Source organism: Scardinius erythrophthalmus (genome assembly GCF_964197995.2).
Source record: "Scardinius erythrophthalmus genome assembly, chromosome: 4".
Lineage (NCBI taxonomy): Eukaryota > Metazoa > Chordata > Actinopteri > Cypriniformes > Leuciscidae > Scardinius > Scardinius erythrophthalmus.
Window position 1 is genome coordinate 2,205,251 of NC_138224.1, and position 23,339 is coordinate 2,228,589.

Consider the following 23,339-nt stretch of genomic DNA (forward strand, 5'->3'; position numbering starts at 1 on the left):
ATTATCAGTGTTGAAAACTGTTTTTTCAAAATTCTTTGATGAATAGAAAGTTCAAAAGAACAGCATTTATTTAAAATAGAATATTTTCTAACATTATAAATGTCTTTACTGTAACTTTTGATCAGTTTAACTCATCCTTGATGAATAAAAGTATTGATTTATTTTCTTTCCCCCAAAAATAAAATTATAATTCTTACTGACCCCAAACTTTTGAACGGTAGTGTTTAATGTTACAAAAGCTTTAGATTTCAGATAAATGCTGTTCTTTTGAACTTTCTGTTCATCATAGCATCATGAAATAAAAATGTAAAAAACTGTTTTCAACATTGATAATAATCATAAATGTTTCTTGAGCATCAAATCATCATATTAGAGTGATTTCTGAAGGATCATGTGACACTGAAGACTGGAGTAATGATGCTGAACATTCAGCTTTGATCACAGGAATAAATTACACTTTACTATATATTCACATAGAAAACAGCTGATTTACACTGGAATAATATTTCACAATATTACTGTTTTTGTTTGTATTTTTAATCAAATAAATGCAGCCTTGATGAGCAGAAGAGACTTCTTTTAAAAACATTAAAAATCTTACTGACCCCAAACTTTTGAACGGTAGTGTGTGTATATATATATATATATATATATATATATATATATATATATATATATATATATATATATATATATATATATATATATAAAACAAAGGAAATAAATCCTACTTTAATGACCATTTTTTTTATTATACTGTAATCTTAGTTCCTATATTTAATGGTGATTCTTGTTAGATTTTTATTACTGTAAACGAATACTGTAATACAACTTTTTAAAATTAAATTAGCATGTACAACAAATAAATACTATATATTTTAAATACTATAACTTTATTTTGCACTATAGTAATAATAATAATAATAAGATTAGCTTTGTTTGAGAGAAGAAAATGTGTCATGAAAATTCGAATGGTCATAAAAATAGGCTTTGTTTCCCTTTAAGTAAATTATGTTTTTTTTTAATTTATTATTGTTTGTAGTGAAACATGACCCGTTTGCGTGAGATTTACCCATTAACATTTCTTTCTTTCCACAAAATTCACAGTTCAGTTTTTTTCTCTCCAAAGTCACCTAAAGAAAGACCTTATAGAAATAGTTAAGAGCAGAAAAGATTAATACATTTGCATTTTAGTTAAAAACCATGATACATTATTTGTCATTTTCAGTCTTTTAGTATATTTACAAACTTTTTTGTTTTAATCAAAGCATAAAATGAGTAACTGTGCCCAGATTACGACCCTCTTGCTCACAACTACTAACCCCCAAATCTCATCAGCCGGAGTGTCCGGTGCGGAGCAGCAGTGGGGGGGCTTAAAGGGCTCGTTTTAAAGGGTCGTGACAGCGCTAACAGAGGGAACTCAGAGAGGTAAAACGCTGAAGCCGCACGGAATGAAACCGACATTCCCTACATCACAATCCCAGAATGCCAAGCTCTCGAGGGGAAATGGAAGTGCACTTCCATGTAACTGGTTAATAATTAACTAAAACCAATTAGTAACAGTTTCCAAAAAAATTATAATTAAGGCATTCTTCACTAAGAATCCCACACAGCCTCAGTAACGACTTTGGTTTGTCCCTCTAAAGAACGTCCCAAAGGTTCCTGAGAGGCGCTGTGTCTCCAGGGAATGGTGGTTTGGTGTAGACGGAGGTGTGCTGGTGTGTGTGTGTGTGTGTGTGCGTGTCCTATCTGCGGGCAGCTGATGCCGGAGCGCTGAACAGGGGTGTGAGGCTGCTGGGGGGGGTCTGTGGGAGGAGGAGGTTGCCGTTGGTGGTGGACGGGCGGCTGATGCGAAGGCGTCTCAGGTACTCGGCGTGAACGGGTTTGTGGCTCTGCAGGACCTTGATGGCCTCGTCGACGGGGAACCACTCCCGCTTACGGCCTACGGGACAAACACTGCAGCATTAGTACAATACAACGGCTAATCTTGCGTGTTACAAATGTACGGTGAGCTCCAGCGGTCTAAAGACACATTTTAAGGGGGAATTTTTGCTTTTAAAACTGGAAATTTAAAGAAAGTCTCTTGAAAAATGTGTGACATTTGTGTTAAATCGTCCTGAACCAAAATGACAATCTTAAATCTTAAAACATAGATCATCATTATGCATTCGTGTTTGAATGAAATGAAATTAAACTGTAAAATAAAATACAACACACAGGCATGAGAATTTGAGGGATTAGTTCAATTAAATTAAATAATAAAATACAATACAATAAAAAAAAAACAGTGTTGAGAATTTGACTGATTAATAAAATAAAATAAAATATTAAAATAAAATAGGATAATTAAATTATATAAAATAATACAATAAAATTAAATAATACAATAAAATAAAACAATCATGAGAATTTGAGAGATTAATTAAGTTAAGTAAAAAATAAAATAAAGCAGTCATGAGAATGAGAGATAATTAAAATAAAATAAAATAATGAGAATATGAGGGGTTAATGAAATAAAATAATACAATTAAATAATACAATAAAATAAAATAGTCATGAAAATGTGATAGGTTAATTCAATTATATAAAATAATTCAATTAAATAATAAAATACGATACAATAAAATAAACATTCATGAGAATATGAGGGATTTATTAAATAAAATAATCAGGAGATAGTTAAAAAAAAAAAATCAGTAGACCCCAAGGGTTGAATACCTGGCAGATCCATAACAGAAAGAGCACACACACACACACACACACTCACACACACACACACACACACACTCACCAATATTGACAGAGTCCTCCCAGTCATCCAGCGTCTCCGTGACCGTCAGCACATACACGTACGTCCGGTGTTTCCGATCCTGGTTCTGCTGTTGTTGAAAAATAAACTATATCAGTATGAGGGACTGTAATCACATCATCACATGATACATCAATTCAGGAGTCGAAACTGTCCAATCAGAAGAGCCGTACCTCAAACACGCCGAGCAAACGTCCTAATTTCCCCTTCACGCCAGCCTGAGGGAGAGAGATAGGATCAAATACACAACAATCCTTCATTTTGAGATTCCCAGAAGTCTGGCAAACATCATCAAATTCTTCGCCTCACTGAATATTAACATTATTAAAGAAAGTGTCTGCTAAGTGAGTAGCGGTGTGCCCGTGATGTGACGCACCTCCTCAAACACCTCCCGAACCGCGGCTCCACACGGCTCCTCCTCCGGCTCCATCCCTCCTCCTGGAACAATCCACTGATCCGGGTTTCTGCTGCTGCTGACCAACAACACCTGCGGGACACAGGACCGGTTCAGTCAGGGGGTTCAGGGGGTTGGGGGGGGGATCAAAGTCTGATTTTTCTGATTAAAATGTGATTAAAAAAGAAAACAGGTTTGCTGTGCTTGTTTGTAGGTCTGCACAATTTCACAATTTATTAATATGAGTGTTGTCAAAATCAATATTGTTGTTGTAGTTTTATTTATATAATTTATTTATAAAATTGTTATGTGTTTTTGTCAATTTTATTAGTTTTGTTATTTTATATATGACCATTTTCCCTTGGTTTTATTATTATTTCAGTTTATTTCCAGGCAGTAATTTTTGTTCTTCAAACTTAACAAGGACAACATTTAGCTTTTCATATTTTATTTCAGCTTTATTTTAATTAACAAAAAAAAAAGTTACTTTTTTTAATAAGTTTTCCAGACTGACACAAAATTCTAGCAAAGAACACTTTTATTTGCCGATATTATGTACAATAACATTCTAACCTATAAATTAACACAAACAATAGTGTGGAAAAAAAAATATTTTTTTAAAGCGGGGGGTTAGGGTTCAATTATTGCTGTATATTTAAAATAATCCAGGTTTAATTTATAATAATATAATAATTAAAAAAGGGTTTTTAACAGTTTTAGCTAACGCTAATAACCCTGGAGTGAGTGCCTTTTGACAGATGGACGCAGCAGAACTGCAATCTTGCTCTCTGATTGGCTAATCCTCCAGCTGCTGGTCGGCCCTCAGGTGTGTCCTGCACTAAGAGGATTGTGGGATTGATGGTGGTGGTTCATGACACTTGTTGTCACCTGGCATGTTCTGGGCCAGACTGGGCTTATTTTTACAAGGTCTCCGTCAGATTCACGGCTGAACGACAAAGGAAAGCTTTGATTTCATATGTGGCGTCTTAAGGTTGTTTTCCTGAAACACGTTAGTCCAGTTCTGGTTTCCCAGGGTCAGTCACACATGACCATCAGCTTGAGCTACAAAAGAGCTTGTTCTCAAACACTCAATCATCAAAACAACCACGACCTGTGTATTCCTGTTACTATGTGATGAAGTACAGTACCATACAGTTTAGGAAAAATGATGACAAAGAAACCTCTTGTACAAACAGGTTTGAGAATACCTCAACCACAACCAGTCATTTACAGTCCCATAATTCCACCCTGCTGAAAACACGTCCATATCACCTTTGACCCCAAAATACCAAGAATAAAACAAGGATAATGTGCAGTCGGCCAGGCACGAGTGGAAGGGAATTTACTTTACCAAATAAATAAACGAGTTAAACTAGACAGCTGTGTACAATTAGATTACATGTTGCATATATATTATGCATAAAACCTAGTTATAATTGCATAATGCCAACAAATAAGTACATTTTTCAAATTCTCATTTACTGTAATGCGTTTTCTAATCCTCAAAGGTGATTTTAATTACTATTCTCACTTTTTACAAAAAGCATTCAGAATAAATTAAAGGTAGTGAAACAAACACTGCCGTGCCGTATACATTATTCACATTTTAAATAACATATCATTGGGAGTTTTGTCACATCCTTCACCTTGACAACATGAAATCAAAGCTGACCTTTTCACGTTCTCATTTACAGCATTTTACGACTTTCTTTAAAAGAGGAAAATAGAGAGAATGATTATGTTGGTCAGAAGAGAGAAAGACTCACACTCGCACAGCAGCGTTAACTAGTTTTGTGTCATTTAATGCCTAATATGACACAAAGTATAGCCTAGTGTTGCAAACGTACATTGGTTTTATTTATAAATACCGTATGATGTTACGTGTGGAAATGCGTCAGTCTGTGAAAAGCCTCCATGATCCATCAATTCCTGATGGACAAAATCCATTTTTTTATTACCGGATTGTGAATGTCAGCATTAAGAGTTCTCCATGAAGCATCAATGACGTTTGTAATAATGACAAAGTGGGTGCAAAACATGAATCATCAGGTGTCTAATTGAATCACGGCCACTTTTGTCCGGCTGTATCATATTGATTTAGAGTTTAATGCATAAGCAGAACAGACACGGCTGATTTCTGCATGTACACTCACTGCAGCAGAACTATCATCTTTCATATCGGGATGAATAAGATTACATTTCCACATCGTCCCGGAGCCGGTGGCGATCACAGACGCTTTCGGGACCGTCAGCCGAGCGCCATGACCTTATTACAAGGACAAACCCCGGAGCGGCCCGGGGTTAAGAGTGCGTTTAGGGACACAGGGGTGGGAATCTGATGTTGTGTTACAGCCCTTATTGACCAGAGTGCACCACACACACACACACACACACACACACACACTCACACTCACACACACACACACACACACACACACACACACACACACACACACACACACACACACACACACACACACACACACACACACACACACACACACCAGTGTTGGTTTAATATCACTCAAATACTATTAGAGTTTTATTCATATTTATGAATCAGTTTTTATTTTTATATTTTCCATTTTCATTGTGATTTTAGTTAAAGTTTTAGTAATTTTGTTAGGTTAAAAATGTCTATATATACTGTATATATATTTTTTTTATTCATTTTTTATTTCAGTTTTAGCTATTTTAGTACATCAAGTTAAACTAAATTAAAATGAGAAATGTCTTTTGCAACTAGCTGAAAATATAAAAATACACACATATATATATAAATTTTCAATATAATATATAATAATTTAAGTCTCATTTGTTAACCTTAGTTAATGTATTAACTAACATGAACTAATAATGAGAAGTACACTTGTTACATTATTTATTAATCTTTATCATGCTAACGTTAGTTGATAAAAATAGCCTAGTCGTTCATGTTAGTTCATACATGTATTAGTTTTAGAACATTTACACATAATGTATTAGTAAATACTTAAATAAACATGAACTAAGATTAATAAATGCTGTAGAAATATTAATTAAAGTTAAGTAATGTTAACTAATGAAAAGTGTTACCGGTGTTTCTTATGGTTTTAGTTTCGTTGATTATAATAACCCTGAAATAGACCCAAAAAAAGAAATCAGAATCATCACTTAATGAAAGGTTGAAACATGAGTGTGTAAACGTGACTGTTTTATCAGTAGCATAATGTAAATCTGCAGTATGTTTACAGTAACTCTAGGAGAACAGCGCTGTATCTGATCAGAAACACCGGCGCATGATGCTAAATGATGCATTTGTCCTACTTTAGTCACCTGAGGCATAACAGGCGTGCATTCTGGGAGAAACAGGAGCATTCGGACGAGACGATCTGTGTATGAAGTGAGCTGACCGGGGGGGTTTAGACTCGAGCGCTCGCTGGTCCTCTGCCCTCCTCTCACCCGCCTCCACCCCGACACAAAGGACAGCCATTTCAGACGAGTTCCCCCTCGCTCACACACACACGCACGCACTGACTGCGGATCAGCCTGTAGTTGGCACGCGGTGCCAGGAATGTGTGTGGAGCTGGTCTGAGATCAGCGGGCATGATGGGTAAGACCCCAGATTTACACCAGCAATCCCACACAACGGCTCAAACAACTCAAGATTCTTCCGCTGGGTTTCTTGGATACGAGGAAGCGACAGAACGAAAGAAACTCTGACACTAAACTAACACTGCAGGTTTATGGTGGGATTAATCATTTACAAGTTGCACTCAAGACTTTACTGGTCACCTACAAGATCATTACAACCTTTCATTGCATGCATTCGTGTTTTACTACATGCATCACATATTAAACACAAAAAAGTACGTACTATTTCAGTCTTTCTAATGCAAAATTGCATGTTTAAGTCAATGTGCTTCTTATTTGTAAAATGCACTAGCAATTTCTAGGTAAATCCTAAAAAACACACTTTTATTTTCAGTGTTGCCCTCATTAAAAGCAGCAATGCCTTTATCCTTGGCTGACACAGAGATACTCAACGTCCAAAATGGATCAATATGTGCTTTTTTTAATTGTATAATTCTCCTAAAGTGTCACTGTCATGTGCCAGCTGTGTTTTCATGCCAGTGTTTTCTTGGAAGTGGACTAACCTGATGCAGCTGAATGCAGAAGCCGAGAGCTGCAGTCTGACGTGCTTTTATTGCATAACTGCACTACGGAAGCCCGGTGACGACAGTCTGAAGTGCCTTTAATTCATGGCTAACAGGACAAGTCATAGTGACGGCCAGAGCGAAGCAGACATGAGCGCGATGGATGTGGAGGGATGGAAAGAAAAGGTTCAATCCAGTTTTCTAATGCAGTTGAAACAGGTTTGCTTGACTAATTATGATCGCTGGGATTTTGGCGTGTCCAGCGCTGTGTGACAGAGATTACAGCCCTAGATGAGAACTAAATAACCAGATGTGCTCTAGAGATTACGCTGTGCTGTGATCTGAACAGTCACACACACACACACACACACACAAACACACACATGCTGCAGAAACTTCACTTTCTAAGAACACCTGACAGTGACAAACTGATCTCAGATCACTTCCAAATGTAAACAGTTAAAATACAATGTTTGTTTGTGTGATGCACTGCGATTTTCCAAACAAGTGGGAATAATAAAATCAAAATGAAACATATATGCATACATATGTGTGTGTGTGTGTGTATACTGTATATATATATACACACACAAATTATATAAACACAAACTTTTATGTTAGATGTGATTAATTGATTTGACAGCACTAATATCAATCTATGCATCTATAAGTCTCTATCAATCAATGATGAAACAGCACAGATGTACTAGATCAGGGGTCAGAGGAGTTCAAGGGGGTCAGTGGAAAAGTCTAAAGAAAAACAGTTTTAAAAAAAATGTAAAAATAAATAAATAAGATTAAAATAACTCAGTAAACAAAATAAAAATGTGCTTTAAAAAATATTAGTTAATCTATTTAATTATATTAAAATGAACGAATACTTTTTTTAAATCAATAATATAAATACAATTAGATTAAAATTTAATAAACAAACAAAAAATAATGCATTTAACAGTAACTTACATAACCACAGTGAGTAGAAAAATATATAGAGCTAATATATAACTTTTTTTTTAGAAACTATTTTTAGATTTTTTTTTTCTGTGTAAATATTGGGTGTTTATTAAAGATGGATGTCTTTTATATTTTAGTATGGGGTCAACCAGGTTGATCATATTTGGGGGTCCTTGATCGAAAGCCCCTGTACTCGATGACATCACATGACACCTGATTTATAGCTCTCATATACAGTATACACATCTATACTCTTCGAATATCTGTGTGTTGTCATATAAGTTACTCGGACTGGGACTCAGGTGAAAGCCACGGTGCGTGTTGATACACGGATTTATCATCGGAGCATCATGTCTGGTTTAGATAATATCTCCGTAAGTTACCTCATCCTCCCGTTCGTTCTTGAAGCACAGGCACGCCGCCCGCCGCTTGAATCCCTCCCGGTCGTACGTCCGCGTCTGGTTCGGTTTGAACTTCATGCTGAAATCCTGTCGGTCCTTCGGTTGATGTATCCGACAACCGGTCAGCAATGTGAACGGTGAACGGCCCGAGCTCCGTGAGTCACCACCGACGGTCAGGAAGACGGACCAGTACCGGGCTGGACCGAGCCTACGGGTTAGCGTTGGTTTAAAATCCTATTTAAAGCATTCCCCCGCGTTTAGTCCGGTAAATCGATTCTTTAACGACAACTCTGCATTCCGCTACCCATCCCCAGGTCAAAATATCTCGTCTTCCCCCGGTATATATACGTGTGTGGTGGGCCGGGTGCGAAATTACTAACGGTAGTACGTTGACGGCTTGCTCCTTAATATTTATAAGGTAAACCGTTAGCATTGGAAGGTTACCAGGCAACGTCAGCATACATTAATCAACGGCGGAAGGCAATTGGAAGGCAATGCCACGACGTCACCATCAGCTAATTAATATACATGAGCAACACCTTCCTCGTAGTAGGATTCGTTCTCCGTCAGGCGGGTCCGTGAACTGCGATCACACTAGTCCGTTACTGCATTACTGCATGGCCTCCTGTCACACATCCCGCAGATATATATGACAGGGTTTGTATGATCTTTTACTGTTAATTTAAGAAGAGTTGTTTGGACGAAACACGTAATTTGAGCATCAGATAGAAGGCCTTTCAGTTGACAAAAAAAAAAAAATCAGTTTAGTCACGTGTTTCGACAAAAGTGTATATTACGAATTATAAAAATAAAGGAATGCAGAAAATAATATTAAATTAATACTGTGCAGCATTCCTAATGTAATGAGGATTCAATGTAAAAAAAAAAAAAGTACCATGGTAATACCATGTTATTATTTTATTTTTTATTTTCTCTAATGTAATGCTGTTAGTGAGCACAGGACTTTGGCATACAGATACCGATCTGATTAAATTATGATTGATGACATCGATTAACTTTGACAAAAGAACTTAACATTTTCTGTGTAATCAATGTGCAAACAGGATGAAGAAACAGTTGCAGATGCAGTTATCAGACTTCAGTGAAACTATAGGCACCTTTAATGATTAACACTCATTACTTTTACAGAGTGTTTTCAAGGTGGGTTTAATCTTAAAATCATTTGTAGGCTACTTGGACATTTGACTCAAAACCAAATAGTTACTTGAGATATAGACCTGACTTGAGATTTGCCCTGGAATGAATTATAATCTTTCTTCACAAATAAAATAAAATGCAAGTGAATACATTGTTTCTGACATCTATAACCTGAGACAGACAGAAGCACACATGCCTGCAGTCGTCATGCATTTAATGAGTGAATTACATTCATCTGGGTTAGTGAGTAAACTAACTTGTGTCATGAACCATGATGACACAGACTAGAACCTCAAACATGGGTCAAACTCATTAATCACATTAATCAGACAGCAGGATAATGGAAATAAACATTTGCCATCGGCTTTCAGCTCAACAGATTCTGAGAGATCAGAGAAGAGTGAATCTGTTCACGGCCTTAATAGGATTACATGGATCTGATCAGAGCAACATCTGCACACTCACTGAACGTGACTTTTCATTCACATTTATTGAATAACTGAGTTGCTGTCTCTCCCAAATAAAGTTGTTTTTGCAGAATCAGAAATTAACTCCCATCTTAACAAGGTTTACTGGTCAGAAATATTCATCTGACAGCGCTCAAACAGACTAAATAGTAATTAGTAATCAGTTCTACCTGTGACCGTAAACAAACACTGAAGTTATAGGCTAATCTACCGTAATGGTAGCCATTCAGACACTGCAGATTCACAATTCTGACTTTTTTCTTGCAAATCTGATATTTTTTCTGTCAGATTTATAATTTTGACTTTTTTCTCACAATGGCAGGTTTATAACTAACGACTGATTTTTTTTATCACAATTGTGAGTTTATAACTAATGGCTCTGACTTTTTTCTCACAATTGCGAGTTTATTTCTTGCGATTCTGACATTTTTTTCGCAATTGCAATTCTGACTTTTGTCTCACAACTGCGAGTTCATAACTAACAATACTGACTTTTTTCTCGTAATTACATTTTTGACTTTTCTCACAATTGCGAGTTTATATCTTGCAATTCTGACTTTTATTGCAATTGCGAGTTTATAACTAATGATTCTGACTTTTTCTCACAATTACGAGTTTATTTCTTGTAATTCCGGTTTTTTTCGCAACAGCAAGTTTTTTTTCTTGCGATTCTGCCTTTTTTGCGCAACTGCGAGTTTGTTTCTTGCGATTCTGACTTTTTTTCGCAACTGCAAGTTTTTTTCTTGCGATTCTGACTTTTTTTTCGCAACTGCGAGTTTGTTTCTTGCGATTCTGACTTTTATTGCAATTGCGAGTTTATAACTAATGATTCGGACTTTTTCTCATAATTACGAGTTATTTCTTGCGAATCTGACTTTTTTTCGCAACTGCGAGTTTTTTCTTGCGATTCTGACTTTTTTCGCAACTGCGAGTTTTTTCTTGCAATTCTGACTTTTTTCGCAACTGCAAGTTTATTTCTTGTGATTCTGACTTTATTTCGCAACTGTGGGTTTTTTGCGATTCTGACTTTTTTCTTGCAATTGCGCATTTATTTCTTGCAATTCTGACTTTTCTTGCATTGTGAGTTTATATCTTGAGATTCTGACTTTTTTCTCGCAATTGCAATGAGTAGTGTAGTCAAAAGTACTGAAATTTTCAACATGTGACGATACCAGCATTTCCCTCTAGCTCATGTTGACAACACTAAATTAGAGTTACTGTCTCTCCCAAATAAAATTGTTTTTTTTTTTTAATTCAGAAATGAGCTCCCATCTAAACAATGTATATGAAGGTCAGAATTATTCATCTGACAGCGCTCAAACAGACTAAATAGTAAATAGTAATTATTTCTATTTGTGACCGTATACAAACACTCAAGTTATACTCTCAATGTCTTTAGAAATCCCGTAATGGTAGCCATTCAGACACTGCAGACATAACAACCGGCTCATTAGATATGAGAAGACAGAAACAAGAGTCCGTTTTGATTGCTCTCGATGTCCCAATCATATAAATGGCCTGCAGACAGACACAAACATACAGGACGGAGAAATGTGCCCTCGCTTCTGCTGCCGTAAGTGCAGAAATAACTCCAGCTGCAGCTCTGCACCACTGAGACAGTTATATAACCTGTCCAAACCAAGTCGCGTGGAACAGAAGAGAGATAAGAGATATGAACACTGAACTTGATTCATAAATCCTGCGGCTCAAATGCAGCGGAAGTCTGAGAGTTTAGCATGTAAAAAAGACATTATTAGACAGAACTTTCTTTATATAATTGTCTTGAAGAACTGATTTTTTTCATTTAATGCCTAAAGGATTCATATCTACTAGGGGAAATGTATATTAAGCCTATCATTTTGTATATACAAATATTGAAAATATAGGCCTACTACATTAAACTTTTTTTTTTTTGCAGAAGTGAACTTTTACATGTACACATGATAGTAAGGCAGTGTTTGTGTGTATGCCATTCATGTTATGAAATTATTTGACCTTAACTGTTTTTTTTTTCAGTTTATATCTCAAAATTTTGAGAAAAAAGGTCAGAATTGCAAATTATAAACTCACAATTGCAAGAAAAAGGTACAAATTGTGAGATAATCTCGCAAGATAGACACAATCGCAAGATATAAACAATTGCGAGAAAATGAGTCAGAATTGTGAATTATAAAATCTGATTTTTTATCTCACAATCATGACACGTTTCCTCAGAATTTTGAGACATAAACTCACAACTGCAAGTTATAAAGACCAAATTCCGAGAAATAAAGTTGCAATTACCTTTATTTTATGACTCACAATTCTGACATCTTTCTCACAATTACAAGTTTATAATTCACAATTCTGATTGCTTTCTCGGAATCGCAATTTCATGCCTAAACTAGGATTTGTGAGAAGTCAGAATTGTGAAATATATACAGAATTGTCTAATTACTTTTTTTTTACTTTTTAATTATGAGGCAAAAAACAATCAAGCTTCAATAAGAAAAAAAAAACGCTCAGTAATAAAGAGAACAAACCAAATAACATAACAAAAAATATTTTTACTAAAACTGAACATTTACAGATTTAATTTTCCCAGACAAGTCATACATTTTCCACACCAGCCTAAACACAAAGCTTTACACGCACACTCGCACACGTTTTGTTTGGAGCACAACAGCGTCAGAGCAGGTTCTGTCAGATAGGCCATGATTTAGACGGGTTCACCACATGCTTTTAATGAACTCAAGAGTTTCACAGGAAGGAAAAAGTAAAAAATAATAATAATTCACATCATTTTGTCCCTGACCAAGAAGCAGCATATATGCAACCCATGTTAACAGCCCCTCTACGCCCCATAACATAAAAACTAACTAACAAAAATGAACCGTCCACCTGGGTGTAGGGCCTGGATCCAGTGAAATCCACTGTATTAGACACTGTACTACCCATTCTGACAGGGTCCAGTGTAGTGACCACGCATCACTTCCTGGCCGAACCCAGAAGCAGAGAGATCATATAGTGGAGCGAACATTAGCTCTGAGCTGAACCACCCAAACGGCTGCAGTAGATGCTTTTCAATCGGATTTTTTTTTCGTTTGCTGTTTTAATTTGTCTGAGAAAGTGTTCTTTAAATGCAAAAGAAGACAGGAGGAGATTGTTCCACTTCTCTCACTTGATGCGCCGCCGTTTCCATCTTCTAAACTTCAATGTTGTTGCCGGCATAAAGCCTGGTCCATGTTCGGGCTGCGAGAGAAAACGACATCAGCACTGAACAACATTTAAATAACAAAACACATGTGCACTTTTTATCTTCTGCGTCTCATTGACATTGTACTCAGGGAACAGGGAACGTTCCAGCAAGGTTCTCTCAAAGTTATGAACGCTCTTTCAGTAACGTTAACAGAACGTTCGATCAACGCTATCTAGTAATGTTCTCAAAATGTGAGCACAAAAACATTATTTATATATTGAAAAAAAAAAACATTTAAACATTTAAAACTAGGGCTGTGAAATGATTAATCGCGATTAATCGCATCCAAAATAAAAGTTTGTGTTCACTTAAAGGTCCCATGACATGAAATTTTCACTTTCTGAGGTTTTTTAACATTAATATGAGTTCCCCTAGCCTGTATATGGTCCCCAAGTTTCTAGAAATTTCAATCGGTGTAAATCGAGCTTTTGCTATCTTTCTCTGCCTTTGAGAAAATGGAAGCTCAATCGCGCTGATCTTGAATCTCCTCCTTGTGACGTTATAAGGAGGAATGTTACCTCCCCTGTCTCTGCTTTGCCCGCCCAGAGAATATTTTCCGCCCATGAGAAAATGAGCTAGGAAGGAAGTAGGAACGCGCGTGCGCGATTTTAGTTTGTCCACGAAAGATATCATCATGGCATTTGAGCGAGCGAAGCATAATAATTGCTCAATAATTGGATGTACAAATGAACACCGAAGGGTCAATACAGAGCTGGGCTTGCTGAACGTCTGAAACTAAAGTCTGGATCACTCTCTTTGGCTCAGCTACACACCTCGGAACAGTAAGTCAACTAATGATATAAGTGTGTTGCTTTACTGTTTATGTTTGCCTAGACTATTACACGTAGAATGTGGCTGTAACATTAGCTATGCAGCCATGCAGTTTATGTGTGTGAATACACACACTGTAACGCGAGTGTTGTACACTTCTTTGTTATTTGGATAACCGTTTTCCTGTTGGTTATATGGCGCGCGCGATATCCGCATTTCAAGATCGCAGAGCTTGATGATGTAATTGTAATAAGATAAATTACAGATGTTACAGATCTCTCATGAAAAGGCAACAGTAGGTTAGCGTTAGCTACATGATAATAACTGTAAACCATCCGAATAAAGTACCGTATCCAGACATAATATTTTAAACTAACCATTCGGAAATGTCCTGCTGGAACCGCTGAGTTGTTGCTTCTCCATCCGGATCAGATTCTGGGTCAAACTGAAATGCTTGAACGACTGCGTGTCTTCGTGCCATTGCTATATCCAACGTTAACATGCACGGACCGGTACCGTTGCGCAAGATGGTCAAGGCCACACCCACCCTCCACCTTGCGCCGCCTTTCTCCTCCTCATTAACATTTAAAGCTACAGACACCGAAACGGCCCGTCTGAAGGAAGCTCATTCTGGGACTGGCTTGTAGTGGCTATAATTCTGCACCGAGGCTGAATTTTTGAAAAGAGATTTCAGATACAGTACTAGGGACCACTAAGGCCTATATTAAAGCCTACAAAAAATAGCATGTCATGGGACCTTTAATATATGTGTGTGTGCTGTGCATAATTATTTTGTATATATAAATACACACACATGCATGTATATATTTAAGAAAAATGTGTTATTTATATATAAAATATTTATATTTATATATAATACAAATTATATATTATATATTATATATATATACACACACACACACACATACAGTATATTAAAGCAAATATTTCTTATATACATGCACGTGTGTGTACTTATATATGCAAAATAATTATGCACAGCACACACACATATATTAAGTGAACACAAACTTTTATTTTGGATGCGATTAATCACGATTAATCGATTCACGGCCCTATTTAAAACATTTAAAAATATGGGAGTTTTGAACAGTAATTATGAGAAATAACATTTTCTTAACTTAATGGGAATGTTAGCAAACCAACCATATAACATTTAATTGTGATTTAATGTAACCAATGCTTTGGCAATGTGATTTTTTTTTTACCATATCATATCAATAGGTGCGTTTCCATTACAGATTTACGCGATTTTTTCTAAATGTCGACAAACAACTATTGCGAAATGACGGCGTTTCCATTAGCCAATGTTATGCGACTAAAACTTTATTTTTTCCTCTCGCAATAATCATTCTAGAAATCATGGCAACTGATGTTAGTAGGTTTATGTACTATATCCCAGCCACCGTACTGGCCATTATTATTAATGGAAGGAGACGTATGTGTGTTATCCAATCATTAATGGTGAGGAACGACCCTTATTATACTGTGAGCGGCTCATATGAGGAGTTTCTGGGTGTTTCTCCCTCAGATCTGCTTTGAGGTCTTGATTGTGGCATTTCTTTGAGGTTTAGAATCCAGTATTCCTGTAATTCTTTTGTCTTTTATGAGTTTAATAAAGAACTCAGTCTCGTATTCTGTCCAAACACACCGCGTCATCTACGTCAGGTGACCTGTAAATGCATAAAAACTGTTTCCATTGCAGTTTTGCAAAATATTTATTTTACGAATTGCCTGAAAAATCTCCTCAAGCGAGTGCAAACACTTTTTTGAGATAAATGGGAGTTTTTGCGAAACTGACGTGTTTCCATTGGGCGTATTTTCAATTCGCAATTTCAATTTGCACAATTTGAAGGGTAATGGAAATGCGGCTCATGAAGTTAAAATCTCGAAAAACTCAATCACCCTCAAGAACAGCAATTAATATCATATTGACTTTATTTGGGTGAATCTCACAAAACCTACCAGTAAAATAGGACTATTTGGTGCGATAAAGATGACACAAAACTTAAAGGAGAACTCCGGTCAATTTTAACATTGAGCTAATTTTTTTGTACATTTGGAGTGCTGTCAGTACAGAGAACAACGACAAAAATCGGTGTTGCCTACACTGAGTTATTCTATTTTTAAAATTTGCACCCTGTTGACTTCAATGGGGCAAGTACTAAACCTGCTTTTAGCCTCTTAACATCCTTGTTGTGTCATTACAAGTGCACAGCTAATGTGAGTGATTCCTTCAGAGTGAACACGGGTGAATCTGACTGCAGTAGATGTGAAAGATATGAATAAAAATGATGTTATTTAAGCCAGGATGTTAAGAGGCTAAAATCTGGTTTAAAACTTGCCCCATTGAAGTCAACAGGGTGCAAATTTTAAAAAGAGGATATCACGGTGTAGGCAACACCGATTTTTGTCGTTGTTCTCTGTACTGACAGCACTCCAAATGTACAAAAAAATGAGCTCAATGTTAACATTGACCGGAGTTCTCCTTTAAAATAGGAATCATTATCATTTCTTATAGTTTTAGTGAGATTCATCCACTTTTCTACCTAACAACATGTAGCAAAAACAGCACAGTAGTTATACATCCACATAAACGCTGCTGAGAGCTTCTCACCTGTTTCAATGGCTTGAGCCTCGTTGCTCTTCCACTGTTCAGCTACATCATTGGCCAGCGGATCATCCGGGTTCGGAGCGCTGAGGAGAGCCTGGATCGAGAGAAGCACTGTGCGGATCTGGAGAGCTGGAGACCACTTATCTACAAGAGAGGAAGAGGTGAACGTAAAGCATAATACCGTATCATATTTAATACATAGAAGCCTCTAAATGATCAACACTTTGCTGAAAAAGCTGTCGTTTGATTGACAGTTTAGACTTTTAGCAATTATAAGATCTTTTAGTATTATTGTACAAACGTCATCCGTCAGATTTTTGCTGTGAAATCTTTACTGATTTTTATGAAGTAGACGTGAGAATAACTTTAATATTGTTAGTAATAATTCAAGATGAACACTTACTGGACTGAAGCGGTTTAGGTTTACTTGATACATCCTTTTTTATTTTTTATTAATCTGTTCATCTGTCAATCATCATTGTATCGCACTGCATCATATGTTTTAAAACGACAGAGCTTTGATCATAAATCTAAGCTTTATAATAAGATTATTGGCAGATATAGAGTGACAACCGATACTTATATGCATTTCATGTCAGTTATAAAGACCACATTGATTTACATTACAAGTATCTGAGTTTTATCTTACTTTCTGTCCATAAAAATATCAGTATCTGCAGCATATTTTTGCATAAAACTGAGCTGTTTTTCCCCACTATATCATACTATATGAGCCATAAAAGCCTGATATGACACAAACCATGCAAGATTTTTTAATATGCTGTCTAAAGGATCGATAAACTCTTCTATTTAAAAAAATAATAATATATTTTCCGGACTACTATGAATATTATATTATATCACCCATCAGGCTTTACGGGTTTAACGGGCCCAGAGCAGCATCAGATGAAGCACCTTTCAGGATGTCCAGACAGATCCTCCCCAGTTTGTCCACATTGGGATGGTAGATTTTGGTCATGAATCGGACCTTCGGAGCAGCCATGGGATATTCCTCCGGGAGGAACAGCTCCAGTTTGAACGTCCCACCCTCGAAGGGCGAGTCCTGCGGACCGGCGATGACCACATGGAAATATCGAGCGTTCCCCTCATCCGGCTCCGCTTTGATTCCAGGCACAGGCTCCGCCATCAAGCGCTGCGTCTCCTATAGAGGGAAAAGCAACTGAAAGGTCATGGATCCGCATTAGGGCTGCACAATATATAGAAATTATCGGAATATCGCAAATGTATATATATCGTGATATGCATATCGCAACAGCTTGCAAGAGAAAAAGAGAAAATCACTCACTGCTCTTGGCTGAATAACTTTTGTAGCTTATATATTTAATTCATACAGTGAAAACTAAGCCGTGTTTTATTTTTACATTTGATTATTCAGTTTCTGTTGTTAAATTATCCTAATGTAGGATAACCTGAAACTCTAAACCCCACTGATGTTATAATAACACTTCTGATGCTACAGTAAAACACTGATGTTCACTTTCAGAAGCTGTAGGGATGTTTTCTTGTCACAAAAAGAATGTGAAAAACTTATGTAGGTTATATAAAAGATAACTTAATTTAATTTTACACACTTTAAGCATTATCGTATTGCATATCGCATTATTTTATCGCATATCGCATTTTTCTTCAGTGTCCTGCAGTCCTAGTTCAAATGCATGCATGGATCGCATAAAAGCATCTGCCAAATGCATAAATGTGGATGTAAAAATTCAGATACACCTTTATTGGGTTTCATCAGCCTGGAAACAAAGTGCATTTAGAAAGTATTTAGTTGCTACAATTAACCATTTTGAGATAAAAACTGGATTTAATAAAGTTTGTCCATTAAACAGCATCAAACGTTCAGGGCACTTGGTAGCAAGCTAACCATTTCCCAGCATTTTGTTTTTGGTTAGTCAGGAAAGTTCTCTTAACGGAAATAGAACGTTTTTGGTTTGTAGAACGTTGCTCTAACGTTATTCTTACGTTCCCAGAACATTCCCCAAGCCTCTTTACCCCGATATCATTCCCCTCTGTACGTCACTAATCATCCAGCGGCCCAGTACAGTATAAGCGGCATGGAAGATGGATGTATGGACGCCTAATTAAATAACAACCTAAAAATAACCATTAGAGAGCGTTCTGTATTAGTTATTTTTAGGTTATTTAAAAACAACGTTCTGGGAACGTTATTTTATGGTTGCAAAAAATAACACCTAAAAAGAACATTCCTAGAACCATTATTATATGGGTTCTCAAATAAATGACCAAATGGGAACCAAATACTAACGTTAGGGGAACGTTCTGTGTTTGCTGGGATTTCAACAAGCAAAACTTCTTGTTATTAAGACATTATTATTACTGTTTGGATATAAATCGTATATACTTATAGCAATCCTTTCAGTGTTTTTCATGGACACTACGGTGCCGAAACCACATTTTAGATTTATAGCGGCCTATGTTATAATGCATTTAAGAAAAACAAACCCCAAAATGGCACTCTTGGTCTCTTTAAACGTCAGTCAGACTAAGTGGGCGGTTCTTGGCCAGAATAAGCTGCAGTGTGGATCAGACTTGCTGACAATCAATAATGTGACGATGCAAAATAAGGAAGGTATCGGAAAAAAAAACACCTAATCTTCATGTGCTTAAATAATCAAATATATACTTTATGAGTATGAATTCATTTCCTGATTGCATGTAAACTCACATTGCTCAACAGAACACAATATCCCACATGCAAATAATAACACAAACACACATTAGTCCAGTGTTTGCCACCGCAGCGCGCGAGATCTGCATCTATAAACATGTTCATGTGTCATGCAGAGGCTTTAAACACACCCAGAATCACTCAGTGACAGGAGCATCGCAGTTCGCGAAGATTACTGGCTCCTTAACAAACCACACACATCTGATCACAGTGGTCCATGTTGCTCTTTTTTATGAAGGTTATTTGCGCTTATTATAGGAAACGTGCATGTTTTAAAGCAGTGCGCGCGCGGGAGCCACCCTGCAGCAGCAGCGCGAGCTCGGGCCAGCAGCACGTGCCGTTTACGTTTATTTTTAACGCGTCGCTTTTAAAGCGCGTACTAATACCCCAGCGGAACCCACAAAAGAAACATTAGGAGAGTTATACCTTAATAATTCTGCGGGGCAATCCAGCCATCTTGTTTTATTATTGCGGTTTGCACCGTGGCCCGCTCCCTACTCCTCGCGTTGAGGTTGACAGCGCATGCGCGCAAATCTTCCGGTAAACACGTCACCATCCGCTCCAATGAGGTTTCTGGGAAATGTAGTTTTCTGGGAAATTAACGTTGTCTATTGTTTTTATTAGTGTGTGAATTTCGAAAGCTGTACATTTTTACTTTTTCCCCGGACATTTTTTTGCAGTTTAGTGTATCATCTGATGTATTCTTCCCCGTTTTTTATTTTTATTTTAATACATTAATTTTACTTTTTATTGTTAATTCTATTTTCTATGCGTCTGTTCTGCTTATTTTGATTCTTTTAAAGTTTGTTTTATGTAAAGCACTGTGTGTATAAAATGTGCTATATAAATAAATCTGCCTTGCCAAAATAAATAATCCAATAATTTGATCTTGTTACAATGTATGTTTATACTACATTGAGGGAATCAAATGCAATAAAAAAATATATGTGCATTTATTTTGAGCAATATTCGATCAAACAGCAAACTGCCATTATTCTTAAGTTATTAAAACATTAAATTGCTTTCAACCGTAAATCGTTTTAAAAGTTCCCATGAAGAAATGATAAAACACGACACACAGAAGCAACAGCTGAAGGAAGGGTTTATTTCATGCACAGCAGAATCCTATTCACAACAAACATCAGAGAAGACAGGAGAACCATCCAGGACTATCGGTCTTTAGGTGGGTTTGGGTTTCTGCGTCTGGTGTGATACCTGAGGAAGAAAACAAACCAGTTCATACGCACAGCAACAGCATTTTCTACACCCGTGTTTTAGCATCGCACAGAAGGCAAACTCACTGTCCGACGGGATACCAGCGGTGTTTGGTGGTGTAGAACATCTTGCTCAGCTCCTCGATGGTCGGGGCCTGTTTGTTATTTAAAACCTCTTTCCCGAGTCTGGCTTTCAGGACCTGTTCATGAGTCTCTGCGTGATCACCGATGGCGTCGGGTCTGGCGATCGGCTGCAACAAAGACACAAACATCACTATATATCAGTACACAAACATCTCAGCTCTGCTTCTGCACATGCACGAGGGTTTCAGTGAGTTTGCACCTGTGTGAGCTCATAGGGTACGTCTTCTGTCGGATGGTAACACACTATTGTGCTTCCATCGGATGTCACTGCGATTTCCACATTACTGAAACACAAATGACACATTTTAGGTAAACGGCTCATTATGAGCAACACTTTATCCGATAGAGACGAAGCCTGATGTATAATAACCGCAAATGCATCATAATATATATCAAAGGTGAACAATTAAACGCGCATTTACGAAGAATGCCAAAAATTAAAGTACTCTGATTAATTACTCACCCTCATGTCACCCAAAACCCGTAAGACTTTCGTTGATCTTTTAGATGAAATCTGACTCTTCATTAAAAATGCAACTACCACTTTCAAGGTCCAGAAAGGTAGTAAAGACATTGTTAAAGTAATCCATGTGACTCCTGTGGTTTAACCTCAATATTATGAGTGCTATATTTACAAAATATTAATATCCAACGCATGTTCACGAGAGCACCGCGTGTGAACGCACATCAGAGATTAATATTTTGTAAATTAAGGGGTAAATTATTACTTTTTTGCCCAAAAAGCACTCATGTCGCTTCATAATATTGAGGTTAAACCATTGGATTACTTATAATAATGTCTTAGCTACTTTTCAGGGGTTTGGAAGTGGTAGTTGCGTAAACTGTCAATGGAGAGACAGAAACCTCTCAGATTTCATCTAAAAGATCTTGATTTGTGTTCCGAAGATGAATGAAAGTCTTACGGGTTTTGAACGACATGAGGGCGAGTAATTAATCACAGTATGTTACTTTAATTTTTAGTTGAACTATCCCTTTAAATAATAAACACTGACCTGTTGTCGTCACTGAATGGACCTCTGACTGTAGACTTGTGAGATGACAGAAAGATTCCTGTTTAGAGTGAAAAACAACAGTGCATTTTAGTCTCTTTCTTATAACCTCTGAATTGAATGAAGACACACACAAGCACAACACCACTCATTAATACGGTCTGGTGTAATGTGAGTGTTGTAGGTTATACAGGATAACACACAGTGCTGGACTGTGTTAGCACTAGCAGCGCTTACAGTGGTACACTTCAGATTATTTATAAGCAAAATGTAATGTTTTTCTGTAGGAGAGAGCTCACCTCTGATTTGTTTTATATTTCTGCTGGTATAGACTCGGTTAAACAGGGTAGCGACCCTGCTGATGTGACCCGACGCCATGCTTTCCGTTTCTATTATGAACTCAATCGGTGGAAGAGAAATGAAAGACAAGATGGAGTCCGAAGTGGGAGGAACACGACGGTTTTGTGACGCTAACGGTCTGTATTACTGAATTAATACATGTTTTTATTATCTTTTATGGATTTCGTTTAGTTTTGTGATTATAAATCAAATTGTCTGGCAATTTGATTCAAAATATTCCATGAGATTTGAACGAAGTTCAACGGGGAATTCAGTTATTTGAGCTTCAGAGCGCCTCCTAGCGGTAGAAATCAAGTGTGTTACACAAATATTCTTTCGGATAGGAAACATAGACAGACAGATAGATTTGAATAATATTTCTGAACAATTATTTTAAAACACCAGTACCACAATTGCCCACTGAAGGGCAGCAAAACCACCGCCATAATTCATCTCTCATTAATTTTTCCTCAATATCTATTCATTTCTGACATCAAAGCATTTGATTTTCCCAACTTTGTACAAAGCTGACAGAAATACAAAGACAGGCAGTTCTCAGGGATTCCACAGTTTTATTAATTGTTATTCCTATAACAACTGCAATTTCATTATCCCAAAAATGGGAAACCAATATTACAAATTATTCATCATAATTATTCATACACTTCCTAAAAAGAGGAAATATGGAAAGTTAAATCTGCAAGTTTAGAGGAGATATTACAATTCCCTCTTAAAGGAAAGCACAGTGTGTTCAGCATCAAACAGCAAAGATCTGACATCAGTATATAAAATCTATATATAGATATATATCTATATCTATCTATATATATAGATCTGATATATAAAATTATATAGATGTATGTGTGTGTATACATATATATATATATATATATATATATATATATATATATATATATATATATATATATATATATATATATATATATATATATATA

The 23,339-nt window shown here is 36.6% G+C and overlaps 3 protein-coding genes across 3 annotated transcripts; all 3 read right to left on the reverse strand.

Annotated features, from left to right (window-relative positions):
* Window positions 1-1,038: 1,038 nt before the first annotated feature.
* On the reverse strand, window positions 1,039-9,077 carry nudt4b (nudix (nucleoside diphosphate linked moiety X)-type motif 4b). Its single transcript, XM_081364160.1, has 5 exons — window positions 8,677-9,077; window positions 3,186-3,296; window positions 2,983-3,027; window positions 2,792-2,879; window positions 1,039-1,942 (listed from the first exon to the last, which is right to left on the reverse strand). The coding sequence occupies exons 1-5, from the start codon at window positions 8,770-8,772 to the stop codon at window positions 1,746-1,748; spliced, it is 537 nt and encodes a 178-aa protein (XP_081220286.1). The 5' UTR covers window positions 8,773-9,077; the 3' UTR covers window positions 1,039-1,745.
* A 3,768-nt stretch (window positions 9,078-12,845) lies between these two features.
* ube2nb (ubiquitin-conjugating enzyme E2Nb) lies at window positions 12,846-20,239 on the reverse strand. Its single transcript, XM_081364161.1, has 4 exons — window positions 20,103-20,239; window positions 17,879-18,125; window positions 16,967-17,107; window positions 12,846-13,550 (listed from the first exon to the last, which is right to left on the reverse strand). Exons 1-4 carry the CDS (start codon window positions 20,130-20,132, stop codon window positions 13,504-13,506), a joined length of 465 nt encoding a protein of 154 aa, XP_081220287.1. The 5' UTR covers window positions 20,133-20,239; the 3' UTR covers window positions 12,846-13,503.
* Window positions 20,240-20,761: 522 nt separating this feature from the next.
* On the reverse strand, window positions 20,762-22,725 carry mrpl42 (mitochondrial ribosomal protein L42). The gene is made up of 5 exons (XM_081362758.1): window positions 22,344-22,725; window positions 22,048-22,105; window positions 21,234-21,318; window positions 20,978-21,141; window positions 20,762-20,891 (listed from the first exon to the last, which is right to left on the reverse strand). Exons 1-5 carry the CDS (start codon window positions 22,420-22,422, stop codon window positions 20,846-20,848), a joined length of 432 nt encoding a protein of 143 aa, XP_081218884.1. The 5' UTR covers window positions 22,423-22,725; the 3' UTR covers window positions 20,762-20,845.
* Window positions 22,726-23,339: the final 614 nt, after the last annotated feature.

Bases quoted from the DNA above. Each gene is read 5' to 3' on its own strand.
- mrpl42 (XM_081362758.1), bottom strand. From the start codon at position 22,422: ATGGCGTCGGGTCACATCAGCAGGGTCGCTACCCTGTTTAACCGAGTC. The intron at 21,319-22,047 runs GTCAGTGTTTAT...TTTGTGTTTCAG, and splicing joins CCATTCAGTGACGACAACAG to TAATGTGGAAATCGCAGTGA. The intron at 20,892-20,977 runs GTGAGTTTGCCT...TTTCTTCCTCAG, and splicing joins CGCTGGTATCCCGTCGGACA to GTATCACACCAGACGCAGAA.
- nudt4b (XM_081364160.1), bottom strand. From the start codon at position 8,772: ATGAAGTTCAAACCGAACCAGACGCGGACGTACGACCGGGAGGGATTC. The intron at 3,297-8,676 runs GTAACTTACGGA...TGTGTCCCGCAG, and splicing joins AGAACGAACGGGAGGATGAG to GTGTTGTTGGTCAGCAGCAG. The intron at 1,943-2,791 runs GTGAGTGTGTGT...TTTGTCCCGTAG, and splicing joins GGAGGACTCTGTCAATATTG to GCCGTAAGCGGGAGTGGTTC.
- ube2nb (XM_081364161.1), bottom strand. From the start codon at position 20,132: ATGGCTGGATTGCCCCGCAGAATTATTAAG. The intron at 18,126-20,102 runs GTATAACTCTCC...TTCCCTCTATAG, and splicing joins TGCCCCGCAGAATTATTAAG to GAGACGCAGCGCTTGATGGC. The intron at 13,551-16,966 runs GTGAGAAGCTCT...TTTCTCTCGCAG, and splicing joins GGCTCAAGCCATTGAAACAG to CCCGAACATGGACCAGGCTT.